The following is a 19,375-nucleotide window of genomic DNA, read 5'->3' as shown; positions in this document are numbered from 1 at the left end:
AAGAAGAGAGGCAGAGAGAGAGAGAGAGAGAGAGAATCTTCCATCTACTGGTTCACTTCCTAGTTGGCCCCAACAGCCAGAGTTGTGCCAATCCAAAGCCAGGACCCAGGAGCTTCTTCCAGGTCTCCCACACAGGTGCAGGGGCCCAAGGACTTGGGCCATCTTCCACTGCCTTCCCAGGCCATAGCAGAGAGCTGGATTGGAAGTAGAGCAGCCGGGTCTCGAACCGGTGCCCATATGGGATGCCAGCACTTCAGGCCAGGGCATTAACCTGCTGTGCCACAGCGTCAGCCCCTTAAAATGACTTCTAAAAGCAATTTCAACTCAGCTACATTAACTCGCCTCATTTATGTAAGATTACATTTCAAGCGCTCTCTGAATAAAGATTCTAAGGCCACTCCCTGCAAGAAGGGATTTTGCTTCAAAGACTGGGATCTGGTCCATCACCTTAAATAGCTACAAGATTCACTTAGGCAGTAGTTAACAGCTTGTTCCTATTTAGAAAGTCTGGATTTTCCCCAAGTTTCTACAAGTTGAATATTTTGAACCATAAAGATGGATAGAATGCAAATGCCCTTCTTCATCATTTCTATTTCACTAAAATAGACTAATCTTAAAAAGTCAAGCTAATTGCAATTTATTCTTTAAACCATTACCCTACATGCCTTTATGAAACTTTTAATATTATGGTTCCTAGTTAGAGGCTACAAATTGAGACAAAGTAAACACATTTTGATCCTCAAGGTTTTAAGGAAATTTGCCCACATTCCCAGTGACATGCTCATTTGTCAGTTACATCATATGCAAGTTATTTTCTCTTTAACAAAGGCCAAGCGCAGTCTGAAATGGCCAAGCCTTCCTCTGCTGAAACTCAAAATAACAACTACAAAAATGAAAGATGGACAATGTTAGTGTAGATGGCTCAGAAGCTTAATATGGTTAGGAACTAAATGAACCTCAAACATAAATCAACCCAAGGGACAAAAAGACCCTTCTGATACCAATGGGAAGGGGCTTAGGAATGGTGAAAATTAGAATAGGGACTTTAACAGTAAAAATAAGAGATTAAGGCCACACCAATTCTCCCAACAAAAATGATCTCATAAGATATCTATTTTGGCAGGCACCAACCTGAGTGTCATCACTTGGAGATGAGACTTTCACTCACCATGCTAATGGCATCTCTAATGTTGTTTTTGAATTCTATAGCTACTTTCTAGGACGAAGATGTGGAAACGTAAACATTGTATAATTTATACAAACATCAGGGTTTTGTTATTATCCTTTTTGATCACAAAGCAATTCAGTACACAACAATGTGGAATGAAGTTTTCTGACTTTTAAGCTTATGGATCCAGGATTTACTGATTATCTAGAACAGCACCTGGCACAAAGTTGACACTCAAACACTTCTTAAAGGTTGAGGAGATGGGGAGAAGATGGATGGATAGATGTAAGGGAGGAAGGGAGGGAGGAAAGAAGGACAGACAAAAAAGCAGGCATGAATGAATCTATTAATAAGTGACCCCAATTTATGATAAAGACTATATAGAATAATTAGACATTCTTGAATTCTAGAACACCTTTTGAAACCTCTTGAATTTTTAAATTAAAGAATTCACACAGTATGATGAGCCATTTAGGTGCTGTGAGCAAACATGCCCTGGTTTGAGGAATATTTGACAGTTTTATGCCAAGTATGAGCAGATGAAGATGATTCTCTCCTTTAAAGCCCAGGAATGTCAGCTACCCCAAATTAAACCAGTCTTTTTCTTTCAAACCTACTCATGTACAACTTGAAATAATCTAAGTCTGGGCCTCCTGCCTCCTCTGAGATTTAACCAGGCAAATCAAAGCTGGCTTAAAAAAAAAAAAAAAGATTGATTTATTTATTTGAAAGGCAGAGCTACAGAGAGGCAGAGAGAGAAAAAGAGGTCTTCTACCCTCTGGTTCACTCCCCAGATGGCTCAGATGGCTCAGCCTGAGCTGAGCCCATCCAAAGCCAGGAGCCAGGAGCTTCTTCCAGGTCTCCCACGTACATGCAGAAGAAAAGCACTTGGGCCATCTGCTACTGCTTTCCCAGACCACAGCAGAGAGCTGGATTAGAAGCGGAGGAACCAGGACTCGAACTGGCACCCACATGGGATGCCGACACTGCAAGCAGCAGCTCTACTGTTACGTTACAGTGCCAGCCCCACCAAAGCTGTCTTACAGTCAGAAGTAAACTATGGGGTTGTTGTTTAGCCTATCAGTTAAGACCCATGTCCCACATTGGAGGACCTGGGATCAACTCCTGGCCTCCAGCTTCCTGCCAATGCACACCCTGGAAGGCAGAGGTCATGGCTCAAGCAGTTGGGTCACTGCCACCCATATGGGAGACCTGGATTCAGCCCTGGCTTCTGGCTTAATACTGACACAGCTTTGGCTGTTACAGGCATTTGGGGAGTGAAGCAGTAGATGAGATGGCAGCTCCTGTCCCTCTCCCTTGCTCTGTTTCTCTGCCAAAGAAAGAAAAATAAGAAAGGGAAAGGAAGAAAAAGAAGGAGAAAGAAAGAGGGAGGGAGAGAGGGGGAGGGGGAAAGGGAAGGAGTGAGAGGGGGAGGGGGAAAGAGGGAGAGAGGGGCAGGGAGGGAGGGAGGGAGACAGGGAAAGAAGGGCAGGGAGGGAGAGAGAGAGAAGAAAGAAGAAGGAAAGAAGGAGGAGGAAGAGGGGGAGGGAATGAGGAGGAAGAGGAGGAGAGAAAACTTGGATAGTGCTCAAATCCAGGTTTGCCCAGAAGTTGAATTTTCCTTTTTATAGATTTCTGTTGAGCTAAAGTGAAACACATTTTCTTTCTGGAGAAGAAAACAAAGGTTCTTACAAATCATATGTTTTCAAGATTAGAAGCTAAAAATATCAAGAATTTTGGAGGCCGGTACTGTGGCTAAATGGGTAAAGCCACCGCCTGCAGAGCGCCAGTTCAAGGCCCAGCTACTCCACTTCTGATCCATCTCTCTGCCATGTCCTGGGAAAGCAGTAGAAGATGGCCCAAGTCCTCGGGTCCCTGCACTCACATGGGAGACCCAGAAGAAGCTCCTGGCTCCTGGCTTAAGATCAGTGCAGCTCTGGCTGTTGTAGCCAACTAGGGAGTAAACTAGCGGATGGAACACCTCTCTCTTTGTCTGTCTCTCCTCTCTCTAAGTAACTCTTTCACATAAATAAATAAATCCTAAAAAAAAGAATTTTATAAGTTAACCCTCCCATCCCATTTTTTAAAATTTCTATGGCATCAGCTTCAGAGATTCAAACAAAATTTCATGATGCTGTAAAGTCCTTTTATGACTGCTATAGCTGTCTTTTCTTACATCTAAAATTCACAGACTTTACTTCTAAGCAGTAATGTAACTATCTCCCCAATCCATTTTCTTAACATTGCAGAACTGAAGATGTGTGTTTGGGCAGGACTCATTCTGAGTAATGAAGACAGGCTCACCGAAAAACAGAATATATTTGAAATTCCTATTCATTGTCCTGAACTTTAGTTTCTACTACTCTTCTTAGTCAAAAAATATACATTCGTGAATATTCTAGTTTTACCATCAGGCTACACAATGCTCCCAATTTTCTGTGTGAAGAATTAAGGCAGAATCACTAAACAAAAGTAAAAAAGAAAAAGTAAAAAAAAATCTTTATTAATTCCCAATTCCTAGCTTCAATGTCAAGTCCATTTCTATTAAATAATAGAAGGATTTATGGAGAAAATGTTTGTCAAGACAGAGATATTTACTATAGCCTAATGAGCCAGGCCATTACAATCTGTCAACACTTTTGGAGGAGAAGGAAAATCAATCATAGCAAATGAGAGACTCTGTTTAAGTGTTTTTTGTTGTTGTTGTTGTTGTTTTTTTTTTTTTTTTTTTTTTTTTTTTTGCCTCACATGATGCTCCAAACTACAGCAGCATGTGACACTGACTTCTTCCCAGGTGTTCACAAAGCCCATAATAGAAATCTGCACCTTCCATAAGCACTCAGTCCTTACCAGCAGCCTTCAGCACTTGGGATCCAGCAGGAAGATGGTTTCACCTTTGCTCCCTGAAGTTCAGTTGGTAATATTTCTCAGTTAGACCAGCCTCTTAAACCCTGGATTCCTATCACAGGAGGAATGTCACTGGAAGTAAAACCAGCGATTCCCCATTTCATTCCCCCTGCATGTTTTCTATCATGTATTTCCCTCACTACTTAGATGGTAATGCCAGCTAAGCCAATGCTGACAAGTTAAGCAGAAAAGACCAAGGAATCACCCATCATTCCAGAAACAGCCTTGGTCTACATGGTGGCACCTTTTCTTCCAAGCTCTTCCCAATATGCTATGCTTTTGGCTGGGCCTATGCTGCCTGTATCTGGCTCCCCTATAATCCAGGACTCACCTCTGCATTTTTTTTAAGATTTTATTTATTTATTTGAGAGGTAGAGTTACAGACAGAGAGAGGGAGAGATGAGAGAACGGTCTTCCATCCGCTGTTTCACTCCCCAAATGACTGCAATGGCCCAGGCTGGGCCAATTATGTGCCAGGAGCCAGGAGCTTCTCTGGGTCTTCCACATGGATGCAAAGGCCCTAGGACTTGGGCCATCTTCCAATGCTTTCCCAGGCCATAGCAGAGAGCTGGGACAGGAACAGGTATAGTTGGGAAATGAACCTGCCCCATATGGGGTGCTGGCACCACAGGTGAAGGCTTAGCCCACTATGCTACAGTGCAGGCCCTATCACCTCTGCTTCTTATGGAATCACAAGTGTTGCCTTAAAACCTGCATTCCATTTCAGATTTTAAGACAGAATATAGCCAGAAAACTCAGACTATAAAAAGAAGGCATTTCTTGGGGGGCAGAAACAGGATTTAGAGAAAGCTCTGGAATGCTAAGTGAGGATGGTAGAAAAAATTACGATATCTTTGAAGGGAATTCAGAGTAATGAATGTTGACTTCAAATATGCTTCAGTAAAGATATTCTTGCAATTGGTTTTCATTTAATAAAACTGAACTATGTATTTTAAGGCTTAACAAGTACATACCATCTTTCAGTACTAGTCTACACGTACTCTTCTTGCACAAAGAAATCATAATTCTTATATAGAGCTCAACAACTCAGAAAAATTTTAGAGTCCATCTAATCTACATTAAAGAAAAAATCAATTCTGTAAATGTACAAATTAACCTAACTAGGAAATCATTTATTCATTCATTTTTCTATCTATTTCACAAAAATATATGGAGTATTTACTATGTTCTCAATATTAATGGCAAATAAAAACATCCCCTTTGCCCAAAATAAAAAGGTGTGCAATATTTCTGTGGGCTATGTACTATTTAAGTATTTCCTTAACTGGGCAAGGGTTGAGTAATTTGTAGTCAATTTCTTATTCTAGTAAGTTGACCTCTACAGTAGTATGCATCAGACTATCTCATCAACACTTTGAAAAGACCAAGATCCAAATGCACAAGTATTTTGCTCCTGGCAAAAGTAATAAGGACATGTTTTGAAGTAAAATAACATTCTTAAATTATGAAAGCACTGAATCATTCCTTCAATTTCCTGAAATTAAATATTATAAATATTTGGATGGGCATTTGCCCTTTGGTTAAGATATCCACGTCCCCTATTAGATGGCCTGAGATCAAGCCTTGGCTCAGCTCTTGAGTCCAGCTTCCTGCTAACACACACCCTGGGAGGCAGCAGGAGATGCCTCAAGCAATATGGTCCCTGCTAGTCATAGGGAGATTTCCACTGAATTCCCTGCTCCTGGCTTTAGCCTGGCTTAGCTCCAGCCATTGTTGGTATCTGGCTAGTGAATCATCAGGTGGAAAGTCTGTCTGTTTGTCTCTTTGTCTCAAATCAATAAATAAACAAAAATTTAAAAAACAAATATAGGTACAAAGGTATATTCAATTTATAAAGTATTAAAAATAACCATAAAATGTATATGCCACACATTCACAAGGTGTATGTAAATATGTATATATATTATCTACATTTACCTTTATGTGTATGCAGTTGTCTAAATTTGTGTGTGTGTATATACACATACTTTTTTTTTTTTTTTTTTCAAAATATATTAGTATCCTAGAATGAGCATTTTATAAAATGCTACATTTTCTAGTTTTGGACTTCATGGCACATATGTGTAAATCAGAACCAAATCTTTTAAAATACTATTCAGAAAAGATTCCATGCAACATTCAATAGTAAGTTTATATTTCACACTCAGCTACTTACGTTCCATGAAATAGGGCCCAGGCTCAATTCTCCACACAATTTGCCCTTTCTGTGTTCCTGTCACACCCCTGTTTTTAGAATCCCAGAAGTTGGCTGGAGAATTCTCATCTGGAAAAACGAAAGAAAAACATTTTAGCTAATTATAACCTGTCTTCTCTTAGTTCAAAGACTAATATGAGTTCTAAAATAAGGAGAAAAAAAGGCAAAGAGGAAAATATTAATGAGCGCTCTGCTTACTGACTTGCTCCCCACAGATTATCATGCTGAATTTCTTTTCTTTTGGATATATTTTTCCAACATTTATTTAATAAATATAAACTTCCAAAATAAAACTTTTGGATTATAGCAGCTTTTCCCCCCATAACCTCCCTCCCACCCGCAACCATCCCATCTCCCATTCCCCCTCCCATCCCATTCTTCATCAAGATTCATTTTCAATTATCTTTATATACAGAAGATGAATTTAGTATATACTAAGTAAAGATTTCAACAGACTGTACCCACACAGACACACAAAGTATAGAGTACTGTTTGAGTACTAGTTATGCCGTTAATTCATATAGTACAACATGTTAAGGACAGAGGTCCTACATGGGGAGCAGGTGCACAGTGACTCCCGTTGCTGATTTTAACAATGACACTCTTACTTATGATGTCAGTAATCACCCAAGGCTCTTGTCATGAGCTGCCAAGACTATGGAAGCCTCTTAAGTTCACCGACTCTGAGCTTATTTAGACAAGGCCATAGTCAAAGTGGAAGTTTCCCCTCCCTTCAGAGAAAGTTACCTCCTTCTTTGATGGCCCATTCTTTCTGCTGTGATCTCACAGAGATCTTTCATTTAGGTTTTTTTGTTTTGTTTTGGTTTGGTTTGGTTTTGTTTTGTTTTGTTTTGTTTTGTTTTGTTTTGTTTGCCACGGTGTCTTGGCTTTCCATGCCTGCGAAACTCTCATGGGCTTTTTAGACAGATCCGAGTGCCTTAAGGGCTGATTCTGAGGCCAGAGTGCTGTTTAGGGCATTTGCCATTCTATGAGTCTGCCATGTATCCTGCTTCCCATGTTGGATTGTTCTCTCCTTTTTAATTCTATCAATTATTATTTGCAGACACAGGTCTTATTTATGTAATCCCTTTGACACTTAATCCTATCCTTTTGATTAATTAAGAACTTAAACTGATCACTTTAACAAGTAAGATGGCATTGGTACATGCCACCTTGATGGGATTGAATTGGAATCCCCTGGCATGTTTCTAGCTCTACCATTAGGGGTAAGTCTGAATGAGTATGTGCTGAACTGTGCATCTCTTCCCTCTCTTATTCCCACTCTTATATGTAACAGGCATCACTTTTCAGTTAAATTTAAATGCCTAAGAATAATGGTGTGTTAATTAAAGAGTTCAACCACTGGTATTAAATAGAACAAAAAATACTAAAAGGAATAAAATAGTAAGTTGTTCCTCAACAGTCAGGACAAGGGCTTATCAAGTCATTGTTTCTCATAGTGTCCATTTCACTTCTACAGGTCTCCTTTTAGGTGCTTGGTTAGTTGTCACTGATTAGGGAGAACATATGATATATGTTCCTTTGGGACTGGCTCATTTCACTCAGCATGATGTTTTCCAGATTCTTCCATTTTATTGCAAATGATGGGATTTCATTGTTTTTACTACTATAGAGTATTCTATAGAGTACATATCCTGTAATTTCCTTATCCAGTCTTCTGTTGATGGGCATTTAGGTTGATTCCATGTCTTAGCTATTGTGAATTGAGCTGCAATAAACACTGAGGTGCAGACAGCTCTTTTGTTTGCCAATTTAATTTCCTTTGGGTAAATTCCAAGGAGTGGTATGGCTGGGTTGTATGGTAGGGTTATCTTCAGGTTTCTGAGGAATCTCCAAACTGACTTCCATAGTGGCTTTACCAATTTGCATTCCCACCAACAGTGGGTTAGTGTCCCTTTTTCCCCACATCCTCGCCAGCATCTGTTGTTAATTGATTTCTGTATGTAAGCCATTCTAACCAGGGTGAGGTGAAACCTCATTGTGGTTTTGATTTGCATTTCCCTGATTGCTAGTGACCTTGAACATTTTTTCATGTGCCTGTTGGCCATTTGGATTTCCTCTTTTGAAAAATGTCTATTGATGTCCTTGGCCCATCTCTTAAGTGGGTTGTTTGTTTTGTTTTTGTGGAGTTTCTTGATCTCTCTGTAGATTCTGGCTATTAACCCTTTATCTGTTGTATAGTTTGCAAATATTTTTTCCCATTCTGTTGGTTGCCTCTTCACTTTCCTGACTGTTTCTTTTGAAGTACAGAAACTTCTCAATTTAATGTAATCCCAATTGTTAATTCTGGCTTTGACTGCCTGTGCCTCTGGGGTCTTTTCCAAGAAATTTTTGCCTGTGCCTATATCTTGCAGGGTTTCTCTGACATTCTCTAATAATTTGATGGTGTTGGGTCATAGATTTAGATCTTTAATCCATGTTGAGTGGATTTTTGTGTAAGGTGTAAGGTAGGGATCTTCTTCATGCTTCTGCACGTGGAAATCCAGTTTCCCCAGCACCATTTGTTGTATAGACTGTCCTTGCTCCAGGAATTGGTTTTAGATCCTTGATCAAATATAAGTTGACTGGTGTTTCTATTCTGTTCCATTGGTCTATCCATCTGTTTCTGTGCCAGTACCATGCTTTTTTTTATTACAACTGCCCTGTAGTATGTCCTGAAACCTGGTATTGTGATGCCTCCAGCTTTGTTTTTGTTGTACAAGATTGCTTTAGCTATTTGAGGTCTCCTGTTATCATGCTGAATTTCTACACTTGCATTTAAATGTGAGACAAGGAGTGCAGGATGGAGAGAAGATGACACCTCTGGGCTTAGCCAGGGTTTTCAATGTTTTCAACAGACCATAAGGCAAACAGCAAAGGCTACAGCTGCAGCAGCTCCAGCAATAAGTTGACTTACAAGAACAGGGTAGAGGTGAGCTCCCATCTACAAATCCTTCCTAAAAAAGGAAAGGAAGAGCAAGACTGGGAGAATATTGCAGAATTCAAGATGGGATAAACTAGAGGGACATTAAGCTTTGCAACTGACTTGAGATACAGCACAGCTTTTGTTTGTTTGTTTTCCCAAAGAAACCTTTTACTTAAGGAATACAAACTTCCTGCATTTCATAAAATCAACTTTAGGAACATAATTATTCAGCACAGCTTTTCAGGATCATTGTTCAGGAGACAGTGGACAAGTCATCGCCTGAGCTAGGGATGTCTTTTATGAAAGGCAAAAGGCAGAAGGTAATCGGCCTAAGTGAACAAAGGAAAGGGAGAGTGTGTGCTTAAGCTGTTGTGTGGAAGAAAGAAAGGACACGGGTGCAAAACACAGGCCTGAAAACAGAGTTTCCCAAGTTCCCTAACCTCGTGGCACACAGAAAATGGTAGTATTTCTCTGTCACACTGTGGGAAATGGGAGATCTGCTGACCATGTAGGATGACAGGAAGGGATATTCTGGCTCCTCCAGGCTCTGCCCCACCGCATGGAGGCTGAAGGATTCATAACCCTGAACTTGCTCCCATCACTCTAGTCTGAAGCTCACAGAGGCACAGAGGAGAGACTGAAACTAGAAAACATGAAAAGGAGAGTTGTATAGGTTCAAACAAAATGATGAGACAGGTTGTTCAGGTCACATGTACCTCCTTGTGTCCCCAAAGACCTTCTTATCAGAAACAATGAGGGGTCTACTTCATGAGCTGGGATAAAGCAGAGCCAATAACGCTACAGAAAGAAAAGATGGAGAAGGTCCAAAGGAAGAGTCCTGAGAGGAAGACCCTCTCTTCTTTTGAGCATGGAAGAACATGGAAGTGGGCCAAAGTGAGGGGCCATGTGGATTTTGGTCTATGGTTGACCCAGAGGCCCACTGATTTCACCTCCTTCACAAGCCAAAGAACCCTGGGAGGGATAGTCCATTAACATCATTTGCCTTAAGTACATAAATCAAAGATTCCTTGGTGTAACAGACTAAGAGGCAGCCTCTGCTCCTTCTAAGAATGGAACAGCATAATCCACTCATGGCATTGCCTCCTCTCCTAGACAAACAATGCAACCAAATATCTCCATCACACCACAGAAGTACCACGATGATGCTGATATTAGTAGGCACTTACAAATGAATTTGCTTAAAAATGAATTTGAAAGATGTCATGTGGCTCCTTGGGGCAGGCACTGCATGCTACCAACCATTGAGCTTCTTCACTGCCAGGGAAACCCAAATAATTCTGGTTGAGGCAACAACGTGTCTAGTTTAAAAAGACTCAGCTCAGGAGCCAGCAGTTAGCTTAGCATTTACGATACCGCAGGTCAGGTCACCCACATGCCATATCAGAGACTTGGACTGAGTTCCTGGCTCCCTGCTTCAGCCCTGACCCAACCCCAGCCATTGTGGTAATTTGGGATTGTACCATTAGATAGGAGTGTTCATTCTCTCTCTCTCACTGGTTCTCTCCCTCTTCCCCTCTTAAAAAAAAAAATCCTCACTAGAATTGCTTGCAGTTAAAGGTGGCGTGTGGCCTAGTTCTGGGCAGGGAGATATAAATGGAAGTCTACTAGGCAGGACCTTAAGGAAAACCATTATTTTTTTTACTAAGGATAGATTCAACATCTTTGTACTCTTTCCGTGCCATCTTCTTGGATGAGAGCCACATGCTAAGGACAGCAGAGTAAGAAGGTAGGAGTGATCATGGTGATTTTCTGAGACTGAGCCACTTGCCTCCAGGCTTCTAGCTATCTAGGAAAAAACAAATTCCTATCTGATGATTGTCTTCTATTTCCTGAGGCTGAACACAATTCCTGACAGATATACCCACTATCCTAAAAACTTCTTAATAATTTAGATTTGCCACTTCAACTTGGTCTGGAATCCCTGTGGTGGCCTTACTGCTCCAGGATGGACAACAAGTGTAGTTGCTTCACCTTTTGAAATATGCTTTAATGGGAAAAGATGCTTGGATAGAGAGAGGGAGTCTCATGTTTTTACAAATAAAGTGAATTGTTAATTAACTGGTCACTTGGAAGGCACAGAAGGCTGGACCCTAAAGGGAACAGAACACAGGGAAAGGAAGTAGATGTCCACATATTTAAATGCTTTTTTTGGGGGAGGGGAAGTGGCTATGCAAAGGAAAAATTTTCTAAAAGAGCATTTCCTCTTTAGTCCACGAGAAAGAAGAGACAGCTCAAGCTCTGATTTTAAGGAACAAGCTCTAGGACCATTATAACAAAGGCCAAGGGTAAGAAAATCGCTTGTGTTAATGTGGCCTCATTGTAAGATATTTGCACTGTTGGTATTACTGAACTCTTTCTCTGCTAAGCCATTTTTGACAGAACAATTTTGGGGAGATTGACCACTGAGGAGTAGAAACAAAATAGACCAGCAACAATGGATAAGGAGTATAAATGTCAGAGTCCAGAGCCCTAGACAGAGGGAATCCCTGAGGCTCAACTGAAGCCCTCACAGGGTCCCAGAAGGGAGCTTGGACACAGAACGTGACATCTCTTGTTCCAAGAGGATCACTAAAATCACTCTCTTTGTCAGTCACATTCACTCCAGTGTAGAAATCTCACATTGCCTGAATATCTTGGCTCAGATGCAGGATGTAAGACAGAACCAGTGACGCAGGCTTCCTTCCCAGACCCTTTACTGAGAAACAGACCTATAATTATGAGTCCAGCTCCTGTGGGTTGGTATATAAACTATGAACTCCTGACTTCAATTCCCCTAGTTCGTTCATAGGCTATGTTGAAAACTCCATTTGGTTTAATGTAGGACATCTAAAGAAATAAAGGCTGGCCCTTTGAAGCCAAGTGTCTAAAATATATCATGAGTGCTCAAATTAATAGAGAACATAAATGTTCCATTTACGATGAAAAATAGGTCAGAATTTGGATAAGAGCAGTCTCACAGCAAAAGCATGATATGCTTGCTCTAATTTGAAAAACCAAGTTCAGTGGTCAGCATTGTGACACAGCTGGTTGGGGCACTCAAATTCCATATAAGAGTACCAATTTGAGTCCTAGCTACTCTGCTTCCAACTCAGCTCCCTATCAATGCAGGGAACAGCAGATGATGGTTCAATTACTTGATTTCCTGCCTCACACGTGGGAGACTTGGACAGCGTTCCTTGCTCCCAGCTTCAGACTGGTCCAGCCCTGGCTTTAAGAGCCATTTGGAGAGTGAACCAGAGGACAGAACATCTCTCTCTCTCTCTTTCTCTCTCTCTCTCTCTCTCTCTCTCTCTCTCTCTCTCTGTGTGTGTGTGTGTGTATGCCCTTCAAATGAATAAATAAATCTTTTATAAAAAAAAGTCTAAAGGCCACAGCATAGGACAATCTTTCAGCCTTCATGGAGAAGGAAAGCTTCTGTCTTGTTCCCCACCAACCACAATGTTTGCCAAGTAGCAGATATCCATGCTGATTAATATTCTAGATATGATAGATTGAAAATTTTCTTCGATAGGTTATAGAACTGAAGAACTGATAATTCATCATTCTTGACTGATACAAACATTTGTGCCACCAAGACACCCTTCAATGCAAATATAAAGTACCTAGAAATAAACCAGTTTAAGGGCACAAATAATTCAAATTATTTTGATATGACCACCACAACCCCAACCACTACTGCTGTTCCTACTGCTGGTAGCAGAGCCCGGGACAGTTTCAGGTATACCATACTAAAGAATGTCTAGGATGACTTATTCCTTTTCTCTGTTCCAAGAATAGCAATTTTAATTGCTACTTCAGAATAAAACTTTTTAAAGAAGATTTTTTTTATATATATATGGAAGGAATAGAGAGAAGGGAGGAGAGACTGATCAATCTTCAATCTGCCCGTTGATTCCCCAAATGTCTTCAAAAGGTGGGGTTGGGCTAGGTTTAAGCCAGGAACCAGGAGCCAGGAACTCCATTAGGGTCTCCTCCACGAACAGCAGAAACTCAAATACTTGGACCATCCTCTGCTACCTCCCAGGTATGTTAGCAGGAAGCTGGATTGGAAACGGGTGGGACTCTATTCCCAACACTTCCTCCAATATGGAATGTGGGTATCTCAAGCAAAGGCTTAACTCACTCTGCTACAAGGCTCACCCCAACCTTTTTTGTTGTTGTTGTTAGCAGATTAACACTTTCCTTCAGGTAGTAGTCAATTATAGTCTAGCCTAAGAATACTTTTACTTTAATAGCATTTCTCTGCTTAGAGTTATTTTTCATGGATTTCTGAGGACAAATACCTTTTTATTAGATGGTACGAATTCTTCTTTACTTTCATGTAACACTTATATGAGATGATTTGTTTTTTTAAAAACTGCCCAATCTCAAAATAAAAACAATAACTCAGAATAAGATGGTATGCTAAAGAAAGAATTCAACATCTCTTACAAGTATTATATAGAAGGTATTACACCTCTATGTTTTCTTTTAACTGAGTAAAGATTTTGACAGATCAAAGAAGTGCCGTTAGTCTTTAAAGCAAATTATCTGTTGTTTCATTTACACTCGGTCACTTCCTTTCCCTATTTCCCTTACGAATTATTCCAAAACTATCCCACTAACTTCACAATCCTTATCTCCATTTCCACTCTCTAACTTGGAGCAGGACAGATCCTGTGCAACTTACAGCATTCCAATCATGGAGGACAACAGGCCTGGACTCCTTTGGTATCTCAGTCTCCCTATCATCTTTTCTTGATCAATACCTACTGCTTGACTTCCGCAGAGTGGTAGCCTTTTACACCATCCTCCACCAACCACTTTTCTCCCCTTAATCTTTAACCTCTTCTTTAAGACCTTATACTCAATCTCAAAACTTCTCATCTTTCACAAGGCACCTGCTGCTGATCCTGTCTTTGTTCTTTAACTGCTGTCTTCTTTACTCCTCTCCCATCCTCAATTCTACCTCCCTTTCTACTAGGATTAAATTGTCAATTTTTTCAGCTGAAGTTGAGTCTATACTCTAGGGGTGTCTATTCTGGACACTTAAGTAACATTTTGCTGAAAATGTTTAAAATATATATCTAAATTCTTTCTTTAAATTTAGTTTCAATTGGTAGGGTATATACAAAGCTTATCCTTTCATGTTTCACATGTATTCATTGTTCTAAGTCTAGCTGGGCATACATTTTCTCTAAATAAAGAAGCAGATGGGGCCAGCACCATGGTTCACTTAGTTAATCCTCCACCGGCAGCGCCAGCATCCCATATGGGCGTCGGGTTCTAGTCCCAGCTGCTCCTCTTCCAGTCCAGCCCTCTGCTGTGGCCCAGGAGGGCAGTAGAGGATGGCCCGGGTACTTGGGTCCCTGCACCCACATAGGAGACCAGGAAGAAGTGCCTGGCTCCTAACTTCAGATCGCGGCAGCAACAGCTGTGGTGGCCATTTGGGGAGTGAACCAACGGAGGGAGAACCTTTCTCTCTGTCCCTCTCTCTCTGTCTGTAACTCTACCTGTCAAATAAATTTAAAAAAAAAAAAAAGGCAAAATACACACTCACATGAGCATATACACATAGCTCTAAAATCCTAATATAACTGTCATAACTATTTGTAAATATCATGGGACCATGATTAAGGAAATTCAATAATCTTGACCATGGCTATACTTTAGCAATATTTTCCCAAAGTGATTTTTTTTTAGTTTTAAAAATTTATTCTTTAGGGCTATGCCAATTAGTCCTGTTATTAATACCTGAATTATTTCTGTTAAATCTGCCTCTCTAAGGGAGAACAAAGTGTCTGGACCCAGAAAATAAAGGAGATATAAGATTACACTACATACAACTTTCTTTATCAATTCTGTGTGTGTGTGCGCGTGTGTGTGTGCACGCGCATGCATGCTCAGAGAACTTTTTTAGAGTTTTGTTAAATGAGAAATATGGCCCTTTTCCATAATTCAAATCATACAAATTTTAGGAAGACAAGTATGGATCCTTAACAAAATCTATATATAAGAAGACTTAGAAGTATCTGCACATTCACTGTCACCAATCATCACTGGCTCTCTTCTCTTTTAGTTTATTGATCCTCCTTGACAATGACTGTCCAACTCCATTATTCACAATCTCTTAAGGGCGTCTTTAAAATGCTAATTCCTGTGCTGTTCTTCCAGAGATTTTGATTCAGTAGGCTTGAGCCCAAATACAAGAACCTGAATTTTCACAAGCACCCCAACGAGGTGATTTTGGTATAGATACTACATAAGAACTACACTTAGGAAAATTCTGCTTCCTGGTTATTTTCAGGGAAGCTGAACGACCACAGCTATGCTGGGCCCATGCACATCAGCTGTCTTTCATGTTTCTTAGCTTGTCAATTCATTCAATCATTCATTCACTTAGCAGCCATTTATCAACTGCCAACTAAGAGAATATTTCTTTCCTGCCGTAGGAGCTGACAGCACAGTGGGAAATGATTGGCTCATAGATAAAATGTAACACAAAGAGTGCTATGACAGAGGTGAACATATATTGTTTTAAAGAATGGAAAAATGAATGATTAGTGCTTCCTGTGATAGCCCATGATTAATTTGGCCCTGTATCTGTTAAGTCAGAAGGGTCTTTGGGAGATGCTAATGGAGATATCCTTTGTGAGATCTGTAAGTCTACATCACTCATCAAATTTCCCTTCATTTCCTATACTTTTTTAATCTCTCAGGATTTATATTTTTTGTTCTATGATTGGTCATCAGAAGAAATACAATTAGCCATATTTAAAGCTGAATTCAGCAGCAAAAGTTATCATTGCTGCATAGGTCCTGAGACACTACCTTTTGCTTACTTGGAAGAGTTGTATTATCTTAATCTGCAATATGATTGCAAACAACAATTTTTTAAAAAATAAAATAATGATTTTTTAAATACCACAAAATTTAAAATGTAAACATAAAGACTTTTAATTTTTTTCAAATTTTTCCTTATAATTTTTTCATACAGAGAGATGGGTGTGAAATTATTTTTAAAATATTATTTTTCCTTGTAATTTAACTGAAAAGTGATCTCTGGTAAACATAAGAGTGGGAGCCAGCGCCGCGGCTCACTAGGCTAATCCTCCGCCTTGCGGCGCCGGCACACCGGGTTCTAGTCCCAGTCGGGGCACCGGATTCTGTCCCGGTTGCCCCTCTTCCAGGTCAGCTCTCTGCTGTGGCCAGGGAGTGCAGTGGAGGATGGCCCAAGTGCTTGGGCCCTGCACCCCATGGGAGACCAGGATAAGTACCTGGCTCCTGCCATCGGATCAGCACAGTGTGCCAGCTGCAGCGTGCCGGCTGCGGCGGCCATTGGAGGGTGAACCAACGGCAAAGGAAGACCTTTCTCTCTGTCTCTCTCTCTCACTGTCCACTCTGCCTGTCAAAAAATAAATAAATAAAAAAAAAAATTGTAAATGACATGCAAAGTAAATTGGCCCAAAGAAAGAATAAAATTAAGGAGACCTGACATTTTAATAGACTTGTTATTCTACTGAATACAATTTTTTTTAATTTATTTTGAGAGAGAGAGAGATCTTCCATCTGTTGGTTCATGCCCAAGATGCCACAATGCCTAAGCCAGGAGCCACGAGCTTCATTTAGGTCTCCCACATGGATGTTGGGGACGCACACACTTAAGTCATCTCCTGATGCTTTTCTGACATCATTAACAGGGAGCTGGATCAGAACTGATGCAGCCAGGACACAAACTGGTGCCATGTGAAGTGCCAGTGTCACAGGCAGCAGCTTTACCTGTTTGGATTAGGAAACATTTCAGTGTCTCTATTAATATCTCCAAAACCCTTTTAAAGTACTAGAGATAAAATAGAAACAAAAGTATTCACATTCCCAACTTCCTACAAATCAACCCAACAGAGCTGAAAACAGATGAGGAATTTTGTCAAAAAGATGGCATTGGCTGATTGTGCCAAGTAAATGAAAGCTCTGCTTACAAATTTTCTTTTGGTTTATAGCAATGTCACCTTCTCTCTACATTTTCTCAAGAAATTGGTATGAATATCTAAATTGATTTTCCATCACCATTTGGATACAAACTGAAAACTGTATCCTGACACTGGATATAAGGAAGCCCAATTTATCCTGGCTACCCTGAGGGACTGAATTCCCTGTCTAGGATTTGGTGAGGAATACTAAGGTATAATTTTCATTAACTGGAATGTTTTAGAACTCAGCGAAGAACACACCTGCACAGCAACTGCCTACATGTTAACAAAGTGCAAATTTGCCAAACATGTTAGGTAGGTTACACAACATGCAAGGAAAGCTCCAGCAATGAGCTTGAGATCTGAACCAAATTTCAGATGAAGGTGAGTCTTGACCACTGAATGTACCAGGCAGAACATCCATTTTACTAAGCATTATGAAAATTCACCAACGAACTTCCTCAGGATCTTGGAAACTTAGCATTAGTTTCTAATGCAATCACCCTTAGACGTCCATCCCTTACACTGAGGCCCTCCCCAGATGGCGAAGGGAATATGTCAGACAATTTCACAGATGCAATCATGGCACACCAGACTGCTTACTAAGAGTACACCCAATGGCAACATGGCTTTGAAACTACTTGAGTGGGTATTTCCTTACAAATGCCAGAGAGATTTGCTGATAATCATATGCCAGAGATGGGAATAAAGTACGCCAGCAGAGTACACAGCAGAAAAAGCAAAAAAGGCTGAGGCGAGCCAGTAAGTCTGCAAGGTCTGACCTTGCTGTCATTTGCATACTAGAAGGTGTATGGACATCTGCCTCTAAAAAGGACCACAGCACTTCTCTGGAAAGGAAAACTGGCAGAGTGACGGAGCGGGATGCACATGGTGAATTCAGCACCACGCACCACCACCAAGCCTGAGAGAGATGGTTCACTGCTGTCTCCCTCTACAGGAGGCTGTCTGTAAAGGGCAAAAGGGACGGGCCAGAGGGCACCTGGAAAATGTGAAATACTTCATGAGAGCCACACAGGGACACTGGTCATACACTCCTGGGGAGGCCTGAACACTCACACCTCTCAACTTCCGACATAAAATACCTGAACCTAAACTATTCCCTTAAACACTCATTTTGACAAGCAAGTAAGTCACTGACAGACTCGTGAGACTCATTTCAGCAAACACCTGCTAAGAGTTTCAGTCATGGTGCAGAATACCAGCCAACATGGAACCATTCACATATGCCCCATAAAAGAATCAATTCCAAACACAGGAGATACCAACATGTTGAAATCTGTCTCTCCTTTGTGTTGGGGCTCCCTATTTGTTTCATAAAAATTCAAAGTTTTTATGAAGGTTTCCATGTGCTACAGGACACCAGGCTGTCTACTCCCCTTCCAGTTACAGCTCTAACATCATCATTCCATGTCCCCTCCCCCTCTCTCCTCATCCCACCCTTGCCACACTGGCATCTTCGATATCTTCCAGGGTGTAGTCAGCATTCTTCCTCAAGGCCTTTTCTCTGGCCATTCCATTTATCCAGAAGTTTCCCTCAGATACCCATATGGCTCAACCCTTCTCCTTCTATTTTCCTGCTCACATATCACCTTCTCATGAGGCCTATCCTGAGAGTCCCTTTTAAAGCAGCAATTCTGCCCCTTGGCATTCCTGGACTACCTTACTCCCCTTAATGTCTTTTTCATAACCTGTCAACTTCTTACATGCTACATAATCTACTTAAATGTCTGGTATATTGTTTAGCCTCTTTAGAATATAAACTCCAGGAGGTCAAGGATTTTTGTTTATTCTGTTCAGTGATGTCTACCAACTGCCCAGAAAAATATCTGGTACCTAGAGGGCATCTTTGTATATTCTTTTAATTATGATGTGATAACTAGATGTTAGTATTATTTTATTAAAATACACAAGAGACAAAATATCATCATCAAGGAATAAATACACCTCTATTTTGTTCAGAGCAGAGAAAAACAAAGACAAATTCCATGGTAAGCTTCACTACACTATTCAACAAGATTTAGTATAAACTCTTAATTTTTTTTTTTTTTTTTGACAAGTAGAGTGGACAGTGAGAGAGAGACAGAGAAAAAGGTCTTCCTTTGCTGTTGGCTCACCCTCCAATGGCCGCCGTGGCTGGCGCGCTGTGGCTGGCGCACCGCACTGATCCG

General features: G+C 40.6%; 1 protein-coding gene across 11 annotated transcripts in view; it reads right to left on the bottom strand.

Annotated features, from left to right (window-relative positions):
* Positions 1-19,375, bottom strand: part of HECW2 (HECT, C2 and WW domain containing E3 ubiquitin protein ligase 2) — a 445,235-nt gene that overhangs the window by 155,680 nt on the left and 270,180 nt on the right. For all 11 annotated transcript variants that reach the window (XM_051849334.2, XM_051849331.2, XM_051849332.2 and 8 more), the window contains one exon: positions 6,252-6,359. In XM_051849334.2, the coding sequence (XP_051705294.1) occupies positions 6,252-6,359 (108 nt within the window). The remainder of the gene's footprint in view (positions 1-6,251; positions 6,360-19,375) is intronic.

Source organism: Oryctolagus cuniculus, chromosome 3 (assembly GCF_964237555.1).
Source record: "Oryctolagus cuniculus chromosome 3, mOryCun1.1, whole genome shotgun sequence".
Taxonomy (NCBI): Eukaryota; Metazoa; Chordata; class Mammalia; order Lagomorpha; family Leporidae; genus Oryctolagus; species Oryctolagus cuniculus.
The sequence above is the reverse complement of the archived record's forward strand: the minus strand, read 5'-3'. Positions and strand labels throughout refer to the sequence as shown.